The following is a 17,295-nucleotide window of genomic DNA, read 5'->3' on the forward strand; positions in this document are numbered from 1 at the left end:
TTTGTTCTGTTCTCCTTTTCTGAGGCCCATCAGGGCATGGATCATCCCACTGCTTGGCTTGTGGGATGCTTGGGTGAGTACTTAGTGTTGTGCTAGCAAGGAAAATGTGATGAGGAGGTAAGGGAAGGGAATTGGGTCATGAGTCACTGTTAGATAAAGGAGGGACCATTTTCCTGCTGGGGAGGTGAGTTCTCTCAGGATCTTTAGCTGATCACTGTGACCCCAAGAAATGTTAAAAGTCTCTTTTCCCAGCCCAGTGCTTGAAGAAGGAGTCAGAGCTCTTCAGTTCTTGGTGTCAAGGTTGTTTATTGTGTCTTACCTATAAAACATTTTCTCCTGCCCTGCCAAGGTCCATCCAGCAGGACAGTTCCAGGCACTCTGCCTGCCCCCAGGGCAGTGTTATGCCTTTATACTAAAAACTACGTGTACAATATTTACAATTACTTCCCAATACTTATCACCTATATTAGACAGTGAGCTTCTACTCTAAACCAATCTGTAAGTGCCACCATCACAGCAGAAGATGGAGGCCAAGAAGAAGAAGGAGAAAGGCTGAACAAGCTCAGATTTCTCCATCCTGCCGCCTGAACTCCCATTCTAAAAACGCCAAAATCTATTTTTTCCCCCTGTGATAAATTCACTGTTATTCTACTTAAACTGTTGTGTTTGCTGATCTTCATCTAAGGTTGGTGATTTGCTCCATGGGTCATAATCAAACCCACAGGTGTTCTGGGCTCTGTGCCAGGGTCTCTGAGCCCCCTGCCAGGGTCTTGGCAGTCCAGGACAGCCAGAGGGATGTGCTGGGTTCGGACAGAGCTCTGCCATGCTCTGCTCTCTGTCCCGCTGCCATTGCCAGTTTTCCAGTCCCAGAGCTGCTCTCACTGAGCTGCTGTTGTGTGGGACATGCCTCTCCCCTGTCAGTGATGTTAACTGGGCCCATTAGCCTTTCAGCACTGATCCCCATGTTAATGTGCTCCCTCCCCTGGGGGCACCAGCCCTGCCTGCTGTGCAGCACCTGGGTCCCACCTGCCCCTTTTCCATGCTCTGATCTCCAGAGAGGGCTGGCTGCAGAGCACTGGCCTCCAGAGCATCCTCTGCTTTGGCCTTTGGCCTGTTGTGCCCCTCCCAGGACAGCCAGGGGATAAATTGATCCTGGCCAGGAGGGTGTTGCATGGGGCAGATCCTGCTGTACTGGATGTTTTTGCCTTTGCAGTGATTTATTCTGAGAGAGAGCACTGCTGGGTGCATGTGACGGTGTTCACAGGGGTTTTTAGTTGAGGGAAGAGATGAGAATCTGACTCCATGTCTCAGAAGGCTGATTTATTATTTTATGATATATATTATATTAAAACTATACTAAAAGAATAGAAGAAAGGATTTCATCAGAAGGCTAGCTAAGAATAGAATAGGAAAGAATGATAACAAAGGCTTGTGTCTCGCACTCTCTGTCCAAGCCAGTTGACTGTGATTGGCCATTAATTAGAAACAACCAACATGGACCAATCACAGATGCACCTGTTGCCTTCCACAGCAGCAGATAATCATTGTTTACATTTTGTTCCTGAGGCCTCCCAGCTTCTCAGGAGGAAAAAAATTAAAGAAAGGATTTTTCATAAAAGATGTCTGCAACAGGTGCATGGGGATTTTGTGGAGGGGGGATAAATCCTCACAGAAAAGGAAGAAATCCTCACAGAAAGGGAAGAAGAGGATCTTTAATCTGTTGCAGCTGCTCTGCATAAGCCACACACCTTTTGAATCCAGGCTTGGGCTGTACACACAGTGGTGACTGGGCAAAATATTTCCTAATTCTGCAGTGGAGAGCACTGAGGCAGGTGCAGGAGTGGCTGTGTGGACTTTTTGGAGGAGGAGTGCAGGAAAAATGGAAATAATTGGTCCTTTTTACCCCTGGTTGTGCAATAAAACTGGTGAAATGGCATGCCAGCAGCACAAAAGGAGATTGCAGGTATACATCTGTGTGCCCAAGGCAGAGCAGCAGAGCTGACAGCCAGCCTGGTGCACCCCTGTTGTTTCTGTTGATATCATCTTTCTATTAGCATGTAGAATTGAGGCAGCAAAATCCAATACATTCCTTACCTGTTACCCAGAGGGAGAGCTTTCAGTGCAGAATTAGGAGAGCCCAGGCAGTGGGAGGAGCAGAACATCAGAAGGGATGTGGAAAGATTTGGGGTTTTCCCATTTTACAAACATTTTACAAGCATCCCTGTGTTTTCTGCAAGGTAGAGGCTGCAGTTATGTGACACACACATCTCCTGGATTAAATCTTGGCCCCTGTGAGGCATTCCAGCATTCAATTTAATGTCACTGAGCTCTTTGCTTTTGCCTCTCAGCCTGGAAGTGGGTTTTCAAAGGGAACAGTGAGTTGTGATTTTTTTTATTCTTTTTTTAACCCCCCTTGCACACCATCCTTGATCCTTTCCAGAACAGAGAGGGTTTTGGCAGCTGCAGAAATCATTCCCAGCATTTGTGTGCCCCATGGCTCCTGTGGTGGAGCCTTTCTCCTCTGTGCCTTGCCTGTCTGGGGGCTGGGCTGTCCCCTGCAGCCCCAGCAGATGCTGGCTCTTTCCCCTGGCTGCTGGCCCTTTGGGTATATTTGTTTTTCCAGGGCAGGTTAGGTGGAAAGAGGAGGATAACAGGATGCTGGGTTTTTTTTTTTCCTAATTGCTCTGGAGGAGACTGTTTCACCTCTGGCCAGGAGAGCTGCCCATGGCTGTGGGAGCAGCATTCACACACTGAGGGCTGGCAGGCGAATGTTTCCATCCCCTGTGAGAGCCTGGGCCTCTGGCCTGTTTGTCTTGAAACCTTAAAAATTGCTCTGTAGAAAAAAAATTAGTTTATTTTTTTTTTACTTTCTAGTCTGAAAATACTGCCAAGCTGTTTATCCAAGGTCTCCAGCAAGTTTAACATGATGAGTAACACACAATAAATAAAATCCTCTTGTACCCTGTCCTCCTCCTGTGGCTGAGAGGGAAATGCTGGTCATAGCTGTGACAGGGCTGTGCTCCACTGTGATGGTGTTCACAGGGGTCTTAGGATGAGGGAAGAAATGTAGATCTGACTCCATATTTCAGAAGGCTGATTTATTATTTTATGATATATATAACATTAAAACTATACTAAAAGAATAGAAGAAAAGGTTTCATGAGAAGGCTAGCTAAGAATAGAAGGGAATGAATAACAAAGGTTTGTGGCTCAGAGAGCCCAAGCCAGCTGACTGTGATTGGCCATTAATTAGAAACAACCACATGAGACCAATCACAGATGCACCTGTTGGATTCCACAGCAGCAGATAACCATTGTTTACATCTTGTTCCTGAGGCCTCTCAGCTTCTCAGGAGGAAAAATCCTAAGGAAAGGATTTTTCAGAAAAGATGTCTGTGACACTACAGCACCTCCTGTGATGCAGCTCAGCATGCCCAGAGCTGAGTGGCAGCTCCAGAGAGCCCCCAGGGATGGCTGCTGCTGCTGCTTCTGCTCCTCCAGCCTCTCCTGCTCTTTCTCCATGAGCTTTTGTGCAGCCTCATGCTCTCAGCAAGGAGGGATTGCTGCTGGGCAGCCCTGGGGGCTCTGTGTGTGCAGCTGTGGCTCCTCACATGTGAGGATATCTCTCCTTGTACTCCTGCTCACCCCACACATTTCCCTGTTGCCAAGGACCCCCTGCCCCGGGGGACACACCTCACCCTGCCCATGGCTGTGGCTGCTGGATGTGTTTGAAGTGGGAAAAGGCAGGATCTCCTCCCCAGAACACTCACTCTGAGCCCCCAGGGTCACTGCACCTGCCCAGGGAGTGGAGATGCAGGGGAGGTACTCGTGCTGTGTGTGTGTTGCTGACTGTATGAAAAAAGCGAGGCTGGGGCCATTTCCCAGCTTCTTTTTTATTCTTTTTCTGTTCTGCCAGTGAGTGGCAGGACGCTGCAAAGTCTTGGCTGGCCCTGGGCAGGGCCCAGGAGCTGGGCCAGGTCCTGCTGTGGCTGTGTGTGGGTCCCAGGCTCTGAGGCCAGGAACAAGGGCTCTCTGTGTGCTGCTGGCTGCCCAGCCCTGGGCTCTGCAGCGCCTGACACCAGCCTGTTTCTCCCTCTCCATCCCTCCTCCTTCCTGTGCTGTTTGAGATCACCCTGCTCTCAGGGAAGAGTGTAAAATGGATGTCACATGTGAATGCCAGCACACCCCTGGGTTACATCCCCTGTGCAGGGCATCTTCCCTGCTATTTTTATATTTGCACCCTGAAGCCAGGATTTCCAGGCTTGCCCTGTGCTTTGTGGGATGGGGGAGCATCCTGTAGGATGCTGTGTTCCCACGTGCTCAGTGGGGGACAGGAGCACCATCTGTGACTGCAGGGGTGGACTCCCAGGACTTGCTTTTAAGGCAGGAGCTGCCAGAAGATGACTGGACACAGACCCCTCAGCTCCTAAACCCTGCAGATGGGAGGCATCCTCATTTCCCCTTGCTGCAGGGCTGGTGCCCCATGTGGGGACAGTTCCAGAACACACAAGGGCAGCCCCGAGCTCCTTCCTGCCTGCTGGGCTGTGGGATCCTGCTCAGGCCTGGCACTGGAGCTTTCCCTGGTGTGGAAGCAGCACCTGTGGTGTGGAAGCTTGGGGAAGCACAGCCACACTGGCTGCTCCCTGCCTGTGGGGCTGGGGAGCACAGCTGGGCACAACGTGGGCTGTGCCTGTGGCTGGGGACCTAAAATGGCCTTTTTCCTCTCCTTAAGATAAAATTAGTTGAGTCCTAACCACTCAGAGAGCCTGTCCTCCAGCAGGCCAGGGAGTGGGTTTTGGAAAGGATTTGGTCACCCAGCATGAATGCTGGGGCACAGATACTTGAGAAATGCTTCTTGCTGCTCGTTCTTTTAAAGCAGTGGGTGCTGCCTGTCAGCTGTGGCATCAGCCAGAGGCTGCTGGGCTCACCCTGCTCTGTCAGGAGTTGCAGGAGCAGTGTTTGCAGTCCCCACTGATGTGCAGGTACCTCTCTCTGCTCCCCACATCTCCCCACTGTTCCCAGCCTCAGCATCGTCCCGGGGTCACGCATCCATCCTTGTGCCACAGCTGGTGTCCCTTTGGGCACGGCCTCTCTGTGCCTGTTCCAGCCCCAGGGTGAACCCCCCTCCATGCCAGCCTGCTGACCAGGTGTCCCCTCTCTCCCCTGCCGGGCCAGGATCTCTGCCAAGGATCTGAAGAACATGCTGTCCCAGGTCAACTACCGCGTGCCCAACATGAGGTTCCTGCGCGAGCGGCTCACGGTGAGTGTGGGACCCCTCTGCTCTCCCCCTCAGCAGCCTCTGAGCAAAAGCTGCTGGTGGTTCAGCTCCCAGGGAGTGTTTGCATACTGCAGAGCCTCCCAGCCGTTCCTGGGAGGGCCCCCACCCACAGTGGTGACTGAAGAGGTGCCAGCTCCCACTGGGTGCCGCGCCCTGGCCCATTTGTGGCCAGCACCCTCTCCTTACCCCACCCTGCCTCCCACACTCCCCTCATTGCTCCTGGCTCCAGTCATGGGCTGGTGCTGGTGGGGTAGAGGGCAGAGCAGCTGCCAGGTCCTGCATCCTGGCTCTTGCACCCCCTGCCAGGGAGAGATGCTCTGCCAGCATCACCACTGACCCATGAAGGGTTGTCTCATGGTGACCAGCTGCTCCCCGCAGCACAGAACCCCAAGGCCAAAGAGTGGTGTATCCAAAGGAGAGCACACACTTTGGGTCTTGCAGTTTCCAGGCACTTCAGACACTCTGGGCAAACAAAACTCAAATTGTCCTTTTGTAAGTATTCACTAAGTGGTCACACTTTATCAGTGTGTGGGGTGCCTTTGTGTCCGTGAGCTTGGGGAATTGCGAAACTCATTTTAGGATGTGCCTGTGCCCTGGGCACTGCAGGGTCTCGCTGGCCCCAGCAGAGACTGTGGCAGATTTGTTAAGATTGGAAAAGCCCTCTAAAATCATTGAGTCCAACCGTTGCCCAGCACTGCCATGCCCACTAAACCACATCCCCATGTCCCACATCCACAAGTTTTTTGAGCAGGTGGAGGATGGTGACTGCACCGCTGCCTGGGCAGCCCGTTCCAATGCCTGACCACTGTTTTCATGAATTTTTCAAAATACCCAATCTAATCCTCCCTTGGCACAACTTGAGGCCGTTGTGCAGGAGGCAAAGTCTGGATGAGTTTTGGCTTTTTTCTCCTCTTTCTTTCCCCAGGGATACTGGTGGGAGGAGACATTCCTTAAGCCATGCAGAGCTACCTGTGGCCTCTGTAAAACCTCTGGGTTTGATTTGTTTTTCAGGATGTGGAGCAGAGGAATGGGGATATCACCTATGGCCAGTTTGCACAGCTTTACCGCAGCCTCATGTTCAGTGCCCAGAAAACAGTAAGAGCTGAATTCCCCAGGGGAGGAGAGGGAAGGGAGAAACCTTATTTGTTACTGGGCATCCCCACTTAACTGACTTTTTAACCCTGCTGCCCTTGGGGTGAACTCATCTCTTGAGAGTAAAGGAGTTACTGAGTGCAAACCTAATGCTTGTGCTTCTTCTTTTGCAGATGGATGTCCCATTCTTGGACAGGTGGATCATTCTCTGTGTTTTCTGGGGAAAGGGCTGTTTTCTTTTGCTCCATAACATCTTTGGGGCCTGCAGCAGCATGTTGTGATGAGGCATTATGCACTGCTCCTGCTCCTGTGCTGCCTGTGGTGCTGTGCTCTGAACAAACATCACTGCTGCAGGCACTTTAGCTCGGGGCAGGGAGGGCTCTGTCCCTCCCAGACATCCCAGTGGGTTTCAGCTCAGGTTAATTGGTTGATGTGGTCGGATCTCAAGCCATCTCCCAGGGATTATGCTCGTGGTGGCTGCAGAGCCCTCCCCACCCAGGCAGTGCCAGCTGTGCCCTTCCCTGCCCTCTGCTCCCCTTGGCTGTGATAGAAAAAGCTTGAATTTAGACACAGGAGCTGAAGAGTGAAAAACTTACTGACTTGTCCAGTAATTCCCAGTGGTTTTCTTCCTTTTTTTCCTATAACCATAGAAAAGAGATGTCAGGACCATCAGCAGATCATCTGGCTCATCCCTCTGCCCAGGACAGCCAGCACTGCCCAGTCCCCTTTGGATTTTGTGGTGTTAGTGCCCAGCATGGCCCCTGGCTGTGACTTGGCATTGGCATAGCCTTGGCTGTCCATTGTGACTTACAGTAGTCGTGGACCAATTTTTCGAGATTATCACCTTCAAACACTTCCCTTCTTCATTCCATGTCTTGCCTGCATGAGCCCATGTTCTCTGCATATCTGTAGGTCTGTCCTGTCTGCAGTAACCCTTCAACTGCCCTGTTCCTATTTAGTTCTTTACACTCAGGTTCAAACCAAACCCTCTATTTTTTTTTATTTTCTTTTTTTCACTAATCCATCCCTCTAATGGTTTTTGCTGGCATTTGCCAGAGTTTCATGTTACCCTGGCCTTGTCAGTGTGAGCCCTGTGCTGCTCCTGGAGAGGTCCCTGGTTCTGGGATGTAGATTTCTGTTTGCTCTGCTCATCCCACTCTGCTCCTTCAGTGCTGCATGTGCCAGGGAGGGGGCAGATGGCATCTCACAGGGTGTGCTGCACCAGTGACTGAAGCTTCTCTCCCTCTCTGCTTGCCAGGGGTGCAGAAAGGCCTGAGCACTTCAGGGTGTCCCTGCTGGAGCTGCAGAAGTTTTTGCTGGAGTACCAGAGGGTGAGCTCAGCACAGGCAGTGGGGAGGGACAGTGGGGTGGGCACTGGTGGCATTTGGGGTTCAGTGCTCCTTGCTGTGGGGCTGGGAGTGGTGGCATTTGGGGTGCAGTGCTTCTTCTGGAGCAGGAGGTGTTGTAGGGAAAGCACTGGGGAGGGCAGACCTGAACTCAGCTGGGCACCCTGGCCAGAAAATGAACAGGAGATGTGGGAGGAGTGGGGGTTCCAGGAGGCAGGAATGATCAGTGGAGGTTGCCCCAATCCCTGTGACCAAAGGTTTGCTGCAGCCAAGTCATGTCCATCCTGGTGCTCAGGAGGTGCCAGCAGTTTCTGGAGAGCAGCTGATGGATTCATCTGCTGATTCTTCAATTTAAAAGCAATCTTGGGTCACTCAGCAAGCACAGCATGCATGTGCAGACACACACAGAGGCACCAGCTGTGTGTTTGTGGGCAGCACAGAGCCCTTGGCTCTTGCCAGGTTCCTGTCTCATTGCTGGTCTCCTCCAGGAGGGCAGGGCTGGCTGGCAAAGCCCTGCCATGGCTCAGAGCTCCTGTGCCCCACTGCCACCTCCCTGCCTGTGTCTGCAGCCAGCAGGAGTTAACCAGGGGGGACATGCAGTGTTTTGGTGGCTAATGAAGGAAAGCCAGGGGGAGAGAGCCAGAGGAAGCTGGGTTGGCTTTGCTGCTGGAGGAGGAGGGATGGCAGATGTTGTTCAAAGGAGCTGTTGGAGAGAAAAATGCACAGCATTGAGAAAATGAAGCCCACTCAGAAGCAGGGCAGATTTCCTCCTTGTGTGCTCTCCAGCACTTGTGCTGACAGTTGAGTTCCTGGCAGAGATGGTCTTGCATCAAAAACCACCTCCTTAATGGTTAAAGCTTTCAACTGGATGAGCTGCATGTGGTTTGCAGTAATCCATTCTGAAATGGCTCCTTTTATGTCTCCCCTGGGCTCTGCAGGAGCTCTGGGCTGCAGATACCCTTCAGGTACAGGAATTCATGTTCAACTTCCTGAGAGACCCTCTGAGGGAGATTGATGAGCCTTATTTCTCCCTGGATGAAGTAAGACCCCTCGAGGGTGGCGTGGGTGTGGTGGGGTGGCACAGGGGTTGGCACCGCTGGTGTGATGAGTGCTGAGGTGTGACAGTTCTGCTCTCTGTGCCTTTGCTGCAGGGTGGGGGTGCTGGGAGGGTCACAGCTCCTGGGATATGGATGTGTTTGGCAGAGGGAATGGATTCTGGGCTGTCCTTTAGTGCTGTCCTTTAGTCCTGTGCTGGGAGCACTCCCCAGGCAGCTCATGTGGAGCAGGAGAGGGGCTGGGGCTGCCTTGGGGTATGTAAGGATCTCTTCAGAGCAAAAAGAGCTGAATAAAGAATAAAAACAACCAGAGATGACCATGTCACTGGCACTCTGGACTGAGCCAAGGTCCCTTGACCCACATGGGCTTAGTAAGCTATTTCCTGCCATGTGAGCTACAAAAGTGCAGAGCCATTAATTTGTGTCCAGCTGGGTCAAAGGGTCTGGCACACAGATATGTGGCACACAGAGCTCAGTGGGTAGGTGGCAGTGCCCAAGCTGTGGTCACTCAGGCACCCTGGCTCTGGTGTGCTGTGGGCAGCCCTGGTCAGTCTGTGCTGGCACAGAGTGGGAGGTGTGTGTGAAGCTAAACCACAGCAGCTGGCTCCTCTGCATCATTAACACGTTTCTGTTTCTTCCTGAGCAGTTTCTCACCTTCCTGTTTTCCAAAGAGAACAGCATCTGGAACTCACAGCTGGACATGGTGTGTCTGGAGAACATGAACAACCCTCTCTCCCATTACTGGATCTCCTCCTCACACAACACGTAAGGACAAGGGGGGGCTCTCTCCACCCAGCTGCTCTCAGCAGCTTTTCTCATGCTAGGGTGGGAATATTTTGCCTGATTCCAGTGATGGGTTAAGTAGGCTTTTCCAAACCAAGGCCAGTACATCAGAGACCTTCCTCTTGGTGCCCCACTCTTCCCTTCTGTTATTTAACCACAAATGTTTTGCTCAGGCATTGTCAGCAGCACAGATCTGCACAGGCCTTCAGGTGCCTTCATGTCCTGAGCTGTTGCTCTGGTAATTTCTCACCATTAGCAATGTCATTCTCCAGAGCCCCTCAGGACAGATGTGATAAACCCTGTCAGGCTGAAATTGGCCATTTTCCACTCTCTACTGCTAGAATAATTTTGCAGGAACTGCTTTCTGTGCAGACAGGCTCTGTCTGTGCTCTGCGTTCACGCTAACCCAAATTTAAAGGACTGAGAGCCTGAGCCAGCTGAGCAGCTCTGAGGGCAGGCAGTGAGATCCTGTCTGCCTGCAAGAGCTCATCTAACCCTGCTCTCAGGCTGCAGGGCGCTCTTTGTGGCACCAGTGCTGATATTGCTGTCTGAGCTTTGTCTCAGGAGCTGGGGCTGGACCTCACAGGAGTGCTGGCAGCCCCTTGCAGCAGGGGCAGGGCTGAGCCCTGACGCAGACATCTTTTGTAAAAATCTTTTCTAGGATTTTTCTCTTTTCTGAGAAGCTGAGGCTTCAGAAACAAAATGTAAACAATGGTTATCTGCTGCTGTGGAATGCAACAGGTGGATCCATGATTGGTCTCCTGTAGATGTTTGGATTTGGTGACCACAGCAGAGCTGGCTCTCGCTCTTTGTCTGAGTCAGCTGCTTTTGTTATTTATTTTATACTATTTTTAGCGAGCTTTCTGAGAGAAAAACCTTTCTTTCTATTCTTTAGTATAGTCTTAATGTAACATATATGATAAAATAATAAATCAAGCCTTCTGAACATAGAGTCAACATTCTCATCTCTCCCCTCGTCCTGAAAACCCCTGTGACCACTGTCACAGAACCCTCACTGGGGAAAGTGTCAGGTGTGGAGAAGCACCACTCCCGCCACTCCCATGTACCAGAGGCAGGGACACAGTGTCCCAGCTGTGGCCTCAGTGGGCTTGTCAGTGTGCTGATGTGTTGTCTCCCCTGGAAGGTACCTGACGGGGGATCAGTTCTCGAGCGAGTCCTCTCTGGAGGCGTACGCGCGCTGCCTGCGCATGGGCTGCCGCTGCATCGAACGTGAGTACCAGCAATGGCCCCTCTGTCTGCCAGCACAGCAGCTCCTGCTGCTCAGGGAGGCTGTGTAAGGAGGGCAGAGCTGAAGGGACATCAGGCCAGTGGCAGCATTATCTGTAGGAGTGTTGGGGGTGGGATGGTTGGAACAGACGGAGACGAGAGATCTCTGCAGCCAGGGCTGGAACCTGGGGTTTATTGCAAAGGGCCTGGGGGCAGGGCCCTGCTGGGAGCTGCCACAGCTCAGACCGGGCCCAAGAGAAGAGAGGGGGAGAGAGGATGAGAGGGGGAGAGAGTAAAAGGGTGAGAGAGTGAAGTTCCCATTACAATACAATAAATCTTCTTCTGTGTTGAATATTCTCATTCTCACTAACCAATCTAGTACAATATACAAATCATGTAGCATCTACATACAGCCTATAAGAATCACTATATTACCATACTGTGTTACATTTTAAACCCTAAAAACTCCTCTTTGGGCCCCTTCTGCCAAGCTGGCAGGGTCTGCTCTGCCCCTTGGGCCTGTCTGCAAGCAGAGGGTGTTGTTCCATCAAAAGGGGATCACCTTCAGCTGGCCACACCGTTGTTTTCCAGTTGTTCAGTAACGGAGGTATCTCAAAGCTTGCTTTCAGTTCAATCCCTTATAGTTTCTATATTCTCAAAATCTTTTGCCAGACAATCATATTTATAAGGCTTTCCTGTTTCATCTTCCCCAACAATTAACACTATGATGTGCAGAAAGAGCTGAGGTCGTTTGCTTTCTGGGGTCAGGGCTTTCACTGATCACCTCACTCCTTTACTGCCTTCCAGAACATTTCCCAGCAGCACCTGGCTCAGCCCATCTCATGTCCATGCCTTGCCTCTGTTGCAGCCTTTGGGCTAAGTGTCCCCTGTGGGTCTCTTTCAGTGGATTGCTGGGATGGTCCTGATGGCATGCCAGTCATCTACCATGGACACACCTTAACCACCAAGATCAAGTTCTCTGATGTCTTGGTCACCATCAAGGAGCACGCCTTTGTCACCTCTGAGTGAGTACAGCAGGACTTCAGCTAGCAGGGCAGGGAGAGGGGGCAGCCCAGGCTGTAGCAAAGTGGAGCTCACTTTATCCAGAGCTGCAGCACAAGGCTGGATGGGTGGGAAGGTGTGTCATGTCTGCCAGACAAAGGGAGAAAAATGTTGTAGAAGGGAGGGCTTTGGGTAAACCCCAGTAGTCTGGCAGTCCTTCTCCACCCTTTGCACTCCTGAAGGATGTGCAACAGATGGCTGCTGGTGTGAGCTGCTCCTGGAGGGCACAGAGGCCAGGCTTTGAGGCAGAGCTCAGAGGTCCTTGGTTCCATCCACATCCCATGCTGGCTTTGATGGCTCTGCTCTGTCTCCCAGTTTCCCTGTCATCCTGTCCATTGAGGACCACTGCAGCATTGCTCAGCAGAGGAACATGGCTCAGAATTTCAAGAAGGTTTTTGGAGACATGCTCTTGACCAAACCCGTCGATATTTCTGCCGATGGCCTTCCATCTCCAAACCAGCTCAAGAGGAAGATTCTCATCAAGGTGAATTCCCTTGCCCAGCAAGGCTCCTCAGTGAGGGAGAGGGGTGGGGGTATGGGTCTGAAGGCAGTGCCTTTGGAAGGGGGTGGTTAGCAGTGTAGGGGTGGAAGTGGAGACCTGATGCTATGAACAGCTGGATACAAAAAAGCTCTTTAACTACAGAGAATCTGCTGGGACGTGAGCTCAACAGCTGGGTGCTGCCTTTCTATGAGGGCATGGGGGATGTTGGTATTTCTGCTTCAGGAACCTTTGAGAAGAAGGGGTGGGACTTCAGTGCTGTTCGATGATCCCTGTTGCATGGGTCTTGTTTATTCTAATGTGGAGTACCCCACTGCAGCAGACCTGAGCTTTTAGGGCTATTCACCAGGAAATCTGTGCTGGTTTTGGGTGCCTGACCCCCTCTCTCATCCCTCAGCACAAGAAGCTGGCAGAGGGCAGTGCTTACGAGGAGCTGCCCACATCTGTGATGTACTCAGAGAATGACATCAGCAACTCCATCAAGAATGGGATCCTCTACCTGGAAGACCCCATCAATCACGTATGTGTGTGCCATGGTGGCCCAGTCCCTGCTCTGAGGGCTCTGTCAGGTGCTGTGTGCGCTGGAAGGAAGGGCTGTGGTGCAAATGATGGAAGGTGCTCTTGGTCTGTCTGGTTTCTCAGGTGTCCCTGAAGGCTGGGGGAGTTTTATGCTGGTTCTCTCTGAGCTCTTCCCTGGCAATCTCCTGTGGGCCCTTGCTAGAGGCAGGAGGCTGAGCTAGAGGGAGCTCTGGGCCAAGGCACTGCAGCCTGTGATTTGTGCTGCAGGAATTTCTGGAGATGGCTGTGCTCCCAGCCCTGCTCCTGCCAAGCGCTGCACAACTGACACACCTAAGCAGGGCTTTATCTTTGTACAGCACTGAGTGTTCATCACTGTGTGCCTTCACTCACAGCCCACCTTCAGCAGCTTTACTCTGCTGAGGGTCTGTCTGGCAAAGCCACATGCAAATGGAACAGGGTTTTTTAATAAAAACCAGTAAAATGCAATGGTAAATCCACATAAACATCTCTGATATCTTCACCTCACATTGCCCCTGTGCTGAGTCCATGCAGACTGGGGTTTTTTGCATTGATTTGTTCTTCATTTGGTCATCTCCTTTTATTAAATATTGGAGTGTTTGCAGTGTGATTTGTCACATGCTGGATTTTTTGCTACTGATAAATCCATGCCTCTGGGGGATCTGGGGGATGTCTTGGAAACTCCTGTGACTCACTGGAATCAGTGTTGGTGGCTATCCTTCACAAATCTGATTGTCCCTCCCTGTACTGGTCAGGAGATGATCCCATGGGTGGATGGTGGGCAGTTTGGTGCTTCCCAGGGGTCTCTTTGCCAGAGTTCATCTCCTTGCAGGAGTGGAACCCACATTACTTTGTGCTGACCAGCAGCAAGATCTATTACTCTGGGGAGACAACCAGTGACCAAGGAAACGAGGATGAGGAAGAGCAGAAGGAGGTGAGGACTCTCCTGTGGGACTGTGAGTTGACTGCCCAAGGGGCTGAGCATTGCCACTGCCAGCTGACTCCAGGGGGAGATCCCGTGGTGGGGAGGATGGGAGCTGCTTCAGGAACTCCCAGCTGGAAGACCCCTGAGCAGAGCAGAATCCAGCACCATGAGCCTGCCCTCAGTAACCCAAGGTGATGGCTTTTATCCCCCTGCCAGGGGAGCAACAGCACGGAGCTGCACTCCGTGGAGAAGTGGTTCCACGGGAAGCTGGGAGCAGGCCGTGACGGGCGGCACATCGCGGAGCGGCTGCTGACGGAATATTGCATCGAGACAGGGGCTCCTGACGGCTCCTTCCTGGTCAGGGAGAGCGAGACCTTCGTGGGCGACTACACCCTCTCCTTCTGGTGAGGGCCCCATGCTCTGTGTCACTCCGGGGCTGTTTTCTCTTGGCATGTTCTTCACTGGTGGGGTCTCATTGCTGGCTGGCCTGTGAGCAGCCTCTCCCCTGTTCCTGTGCCCCAGCATCATGCCAGCTCCCTGTCCCAGTGCAGAAGGGTCAAGTCTCTGATGCAGTCACTCCTGTGGGGCAGAATGCCGTGTCAGGCTGGAGCTGAGGTGCATGATCAAGGCTGGCTCACCCTGTCCCTCCCTCCCTGTCCCGCAGGCGCAATGGGAAGGTGCAGCACTGCCGCATCCACTCGCGGCAGGACGCCGGCAGCCCCAAGTTCTTCCTGACGGACAACCTGGTGTTTGACAGCCTCTACGAGCTCATCACCCACTACCAGGAGGTGCCACTGAGGTGCAACGAGTTTGAGATGAGGCTGACAGAGCCAGTGCCTCAGACCAATGCCCACGAGAGCAAAGAGTGAGTGCTGTCATGTGTGTGTCCATCGGGCAGCTGGGACACTGTAGGAAGCTCTCCCAGGTCCCTCCTCAGCCATTCCTCCCTTGCTGGAGTTTTCTGGTCCCCATGGAGCTCTGTCACAGCAGCCATGCTGGTCAGCTTTGTTGTTCATGGAGCTGAATGTCATGGAGGCTCAGTGCAGAGCCTTCACCAAAGGCTCTGATCCTTCCTGCCCCACTGCAGTCCCTGTCTGCCTCTGGAGGATTCAAGGAGCCTTTTAGGGGCTGGGCTGTGGGATGGGCTGGGTGTGTGTGGCCTGTGCACAGCCATGTCTCTCCTGCCAGGTGGTACCACGCCAACCTCACACGGGCCCAAGCCGAGCACATGCTGATGAGGGTGCCCCGTGATGGAGCCTTCCTGGTGCGCAAGAGGAGCGAGCCCAGCTCCTACGCCATCTCCTTCAGGTGTGTCCCTGCTGCAAGGGTGCTGGGTGCTGGAGGTGGAGCTGGGATGCTGCAGTATGTGAGAGAGCAGGACAGGTGCTGCCAGCCAGCCTTGAGCCCTCCCAGAACTCCTGTTGCTCTGGGATGGCCCTTGATTCAGTCCTTGAGATCCTGCTCCTCCTCCCATCTTCCAGTGGGAGGTGTCTGTGCTCAGCCACCTCACCAGGGTCACCTTTTCCTTGGTGTCTCTATTTTGGCAGAGACCTTCTTTTGCCAGGTGCCAAGAGGCCTCTCCCTGTGTTTCCTCCCTGCAGGGCAGAAGGGAAGATCAAGCACTGCCGGGTGCAGCAGGAGGTGCAGACTGTGCTGCTGGGCAACACTGAGTTCGACAGCCTGGTGGATCTGATCAGCTACTACGAGAAGCACCCGCTGTACCGCAAGATGAAGCTGCGCTACCCCATCAACGAGGAGACCCTGGAGAAGATCGGCACAGCGGTGAGGGCAGGGGCCAGAGAATCATGGACGGGTTGTTTTTGAGGTGGTGGTGTGTCAGAACTCAGCACATCCCTCCAAGTGTCCAGAGTTGCTGAGGACCCCACCAGGGGGCTCACAGACCCTGGCACACAGCCCAGAACACCTGGGGATTTGATTGGGACACCTGGAGCAAGTTACCAGCTTTGTATGAGGACATGAAATTCACAGAAGTTTAAATAGTATAATAATTATATTAATAATTATTAAAAATTATTCTTATATTATTATAAAAATTATCACAGGGTGAAAATGGAGATTTTAGGATTTTTGGTGTGGGGGTTCTGGGGACAAAATGGAGGAACTTGGGCGTGTCCAGCCTTTCTTCTTGTTCTCCCATTTTCTGCAGTGATGCTGGCATTTTGGAATTGATTTAGAGTAGAAATGCACTGTCTAACATAGGTGATGGGTATTGGGAATTAAGTGTAAATATGTTATACGTAGTTTGTAGTATAAAAGGACAACACTGCCTCAGGGGTGGGCAGAGTGCCTGTGGCTGCCCTGCTGAGCAGATCTCGGCTGGGCAGAAAGAAAATTTTATAGATAAGAACTAATAAACAACTTCCAAGACCGAAAACTGAAGAGCTCTGACTTGTTCTTCAGACGCATGGGCTGAAACAGAGACATCCTGCACGTATTGGGGCAGCAGTTAACAACCAAATACCCAAAGGTGGTGTGTGAGCCATCTCTGTGCTTTGCAGCCCACACCTCTCGGCGCTTCCTGACACTTCAGTGCCTTCCTGGGGCACTGTCCCACCTGCCCCAAGGGAGGGAGCCTTTTCCCCTGCAGTCACTGCTGTAACCACTGTCCCTTTGCTTCCACAGGAGCCGGACTATGGAGCCCTGTACGAGGGACGCCATCCTGGCTTCTATGTGGAGGCCAACCCCATGCCCACCTTCAAGGTATACTCTCACTGTTTGGCACAAAACAAGGGTTTAGCAAGGATCTTTTCATTTTCTAAGAGTTGTATTATTTTGCACACCCATTTCTAGACCATGAAGAGAGAGACAGCGGAGGTTGAACCTCCAGTTCCCAGACTGGGCTGTCCCTTGTTCTGAGCTCTCCAAACAAAGCCCCTCAGCGGCTCTTGGGACAGAGGAGAGTGCCTGTGTGGGCCATACCAGACTTGAGAGCTCTGCTTTGGCATCAGTGGGGGCCTTGATTTGCTCTGCAGGATGTCACTATGGTCTGGCAGCCTCTGGCAGCAGGGCTGGGTGGTGCCTGCCTGCAGATGGTGTGCCTCACAGCCTCCCAACAAACACATCTGTGGTGGGAGGTGATCTCTCATGCTGTGGGCTCGTTGTCCATTCCCTGCCAGCCTCATGGGACCCCTCCTCATTGCAGTGTGCAGTCAAAGCCCTGTTTGACTACAAGGCACAGAGGGAGGACGAGCTCACCTTCACCAAAAATGCCATCATCCAGAACGTGGAGAAACAGGAAGGAGGCTGGTGAGTTGGTCCTGAGGCTCCTTTTTCCCTAGGAGATATGGTCAAACCTTGCTGTTACCATCCACACAAAGGTGTGTCCACTCTAGGAGTGGGTTTGTCTGGGGTTGCACAGTTCCAAAGCCTCACAAACCCTAAAAGCAGATGATGGAAGAGCTGCCTGTTCCCTTCACCCCCACTCAGAATACTCTGGGCTCCTGTGGCAGGTGCTGACATTGCCCCTTCCC

General features: G+C 52.4%; 1 protein-coding gene across 3 annotated transcripts in view; it reads left to right on the plus strand.

Annotated features, from left to right (window-relative positions):
• Nucleotides 1-17,295, plus strand: part of PLCG1 (phospholipase C gamma 1) — a 47,065-nt gene that overhangs the window by 21,721 nt on the left and 8,049 nt on the right. For 2 of the 3 annotated variants that reach the window (XM_074553766.1, XM_074553767.1), the window contains exons 5-21: nt 5,176-5,260; nt 6,290-6,373; nt 6,544-6,566; nt 7,629-7,701; nt 8,655-8,756; nt 9,418-9,536; nt 10,699-10,784; nt 11,686-11,806; nt 12,159-12,327; nt 12,740-12,862; nt 13,712-13,813; nt 14,021-14,208; nt 14,469-14,669; nt 14,993-15,112; nt 15,406-15,586; nt 16,448-16,525; nt 16,968-17,071. In XM_074553766.1, coding sequence (XP_074409867.1) covers nt 5,176-5,260; nt 6,290-6,373; nt 6,544-6,566; nt 7,629-7,701; nt 8,655-8,756; nt 9,418-9,536; nt 10,699-10,784; nt 11,686-11,806; nt 12,159-12,327; nt 12,740-12,862; nt 13,712-13,813; nt 14,021-14,208; nt 14,469-14,669; nt 14,993-15,112; nt 15,406-15,586; nt 16,448-16,525; nt 16,968-17,071 — 1,959 coding nt within the window. The remainder of the gene's footprint in view (nt 1-5,175; nt 5,261-6,289; nt 6,374-6,543; nt 6,567-7,628; nt 7,702-8,654; nt 8,757-9,417; nt 9,537-10,698; nt 10,785-11,685; nt 11,807-12,158; nt 12,328-12,739; nt 12,863-13,711; nt 13,814-14,020; nt 14,209-14,468; nt 14,670-14,992; nt 15,113-15,405; nt 15,587-16,447; nt 16,526-16,967; nt 17,072-17,295) is intronic. The other variant, XM_074553768.1, reaches the window with a different exon arrangement.

Source organism: Zonotrichia albicollis, chromosome 17 (assembly GCF_047830755.1).
Source record: "Zonotrichia albicollis isolate bZonAlb1 chromosome 17, bZonAlb1.hap1, whole genome shotgun sequence".
Classification (NCBI taxonomy): Eukaryota; Metazoa; Chordata; class Aves; order Passeriformes; family Passerellidae; genus Zonotrichia; species Zonotrichia albicollis.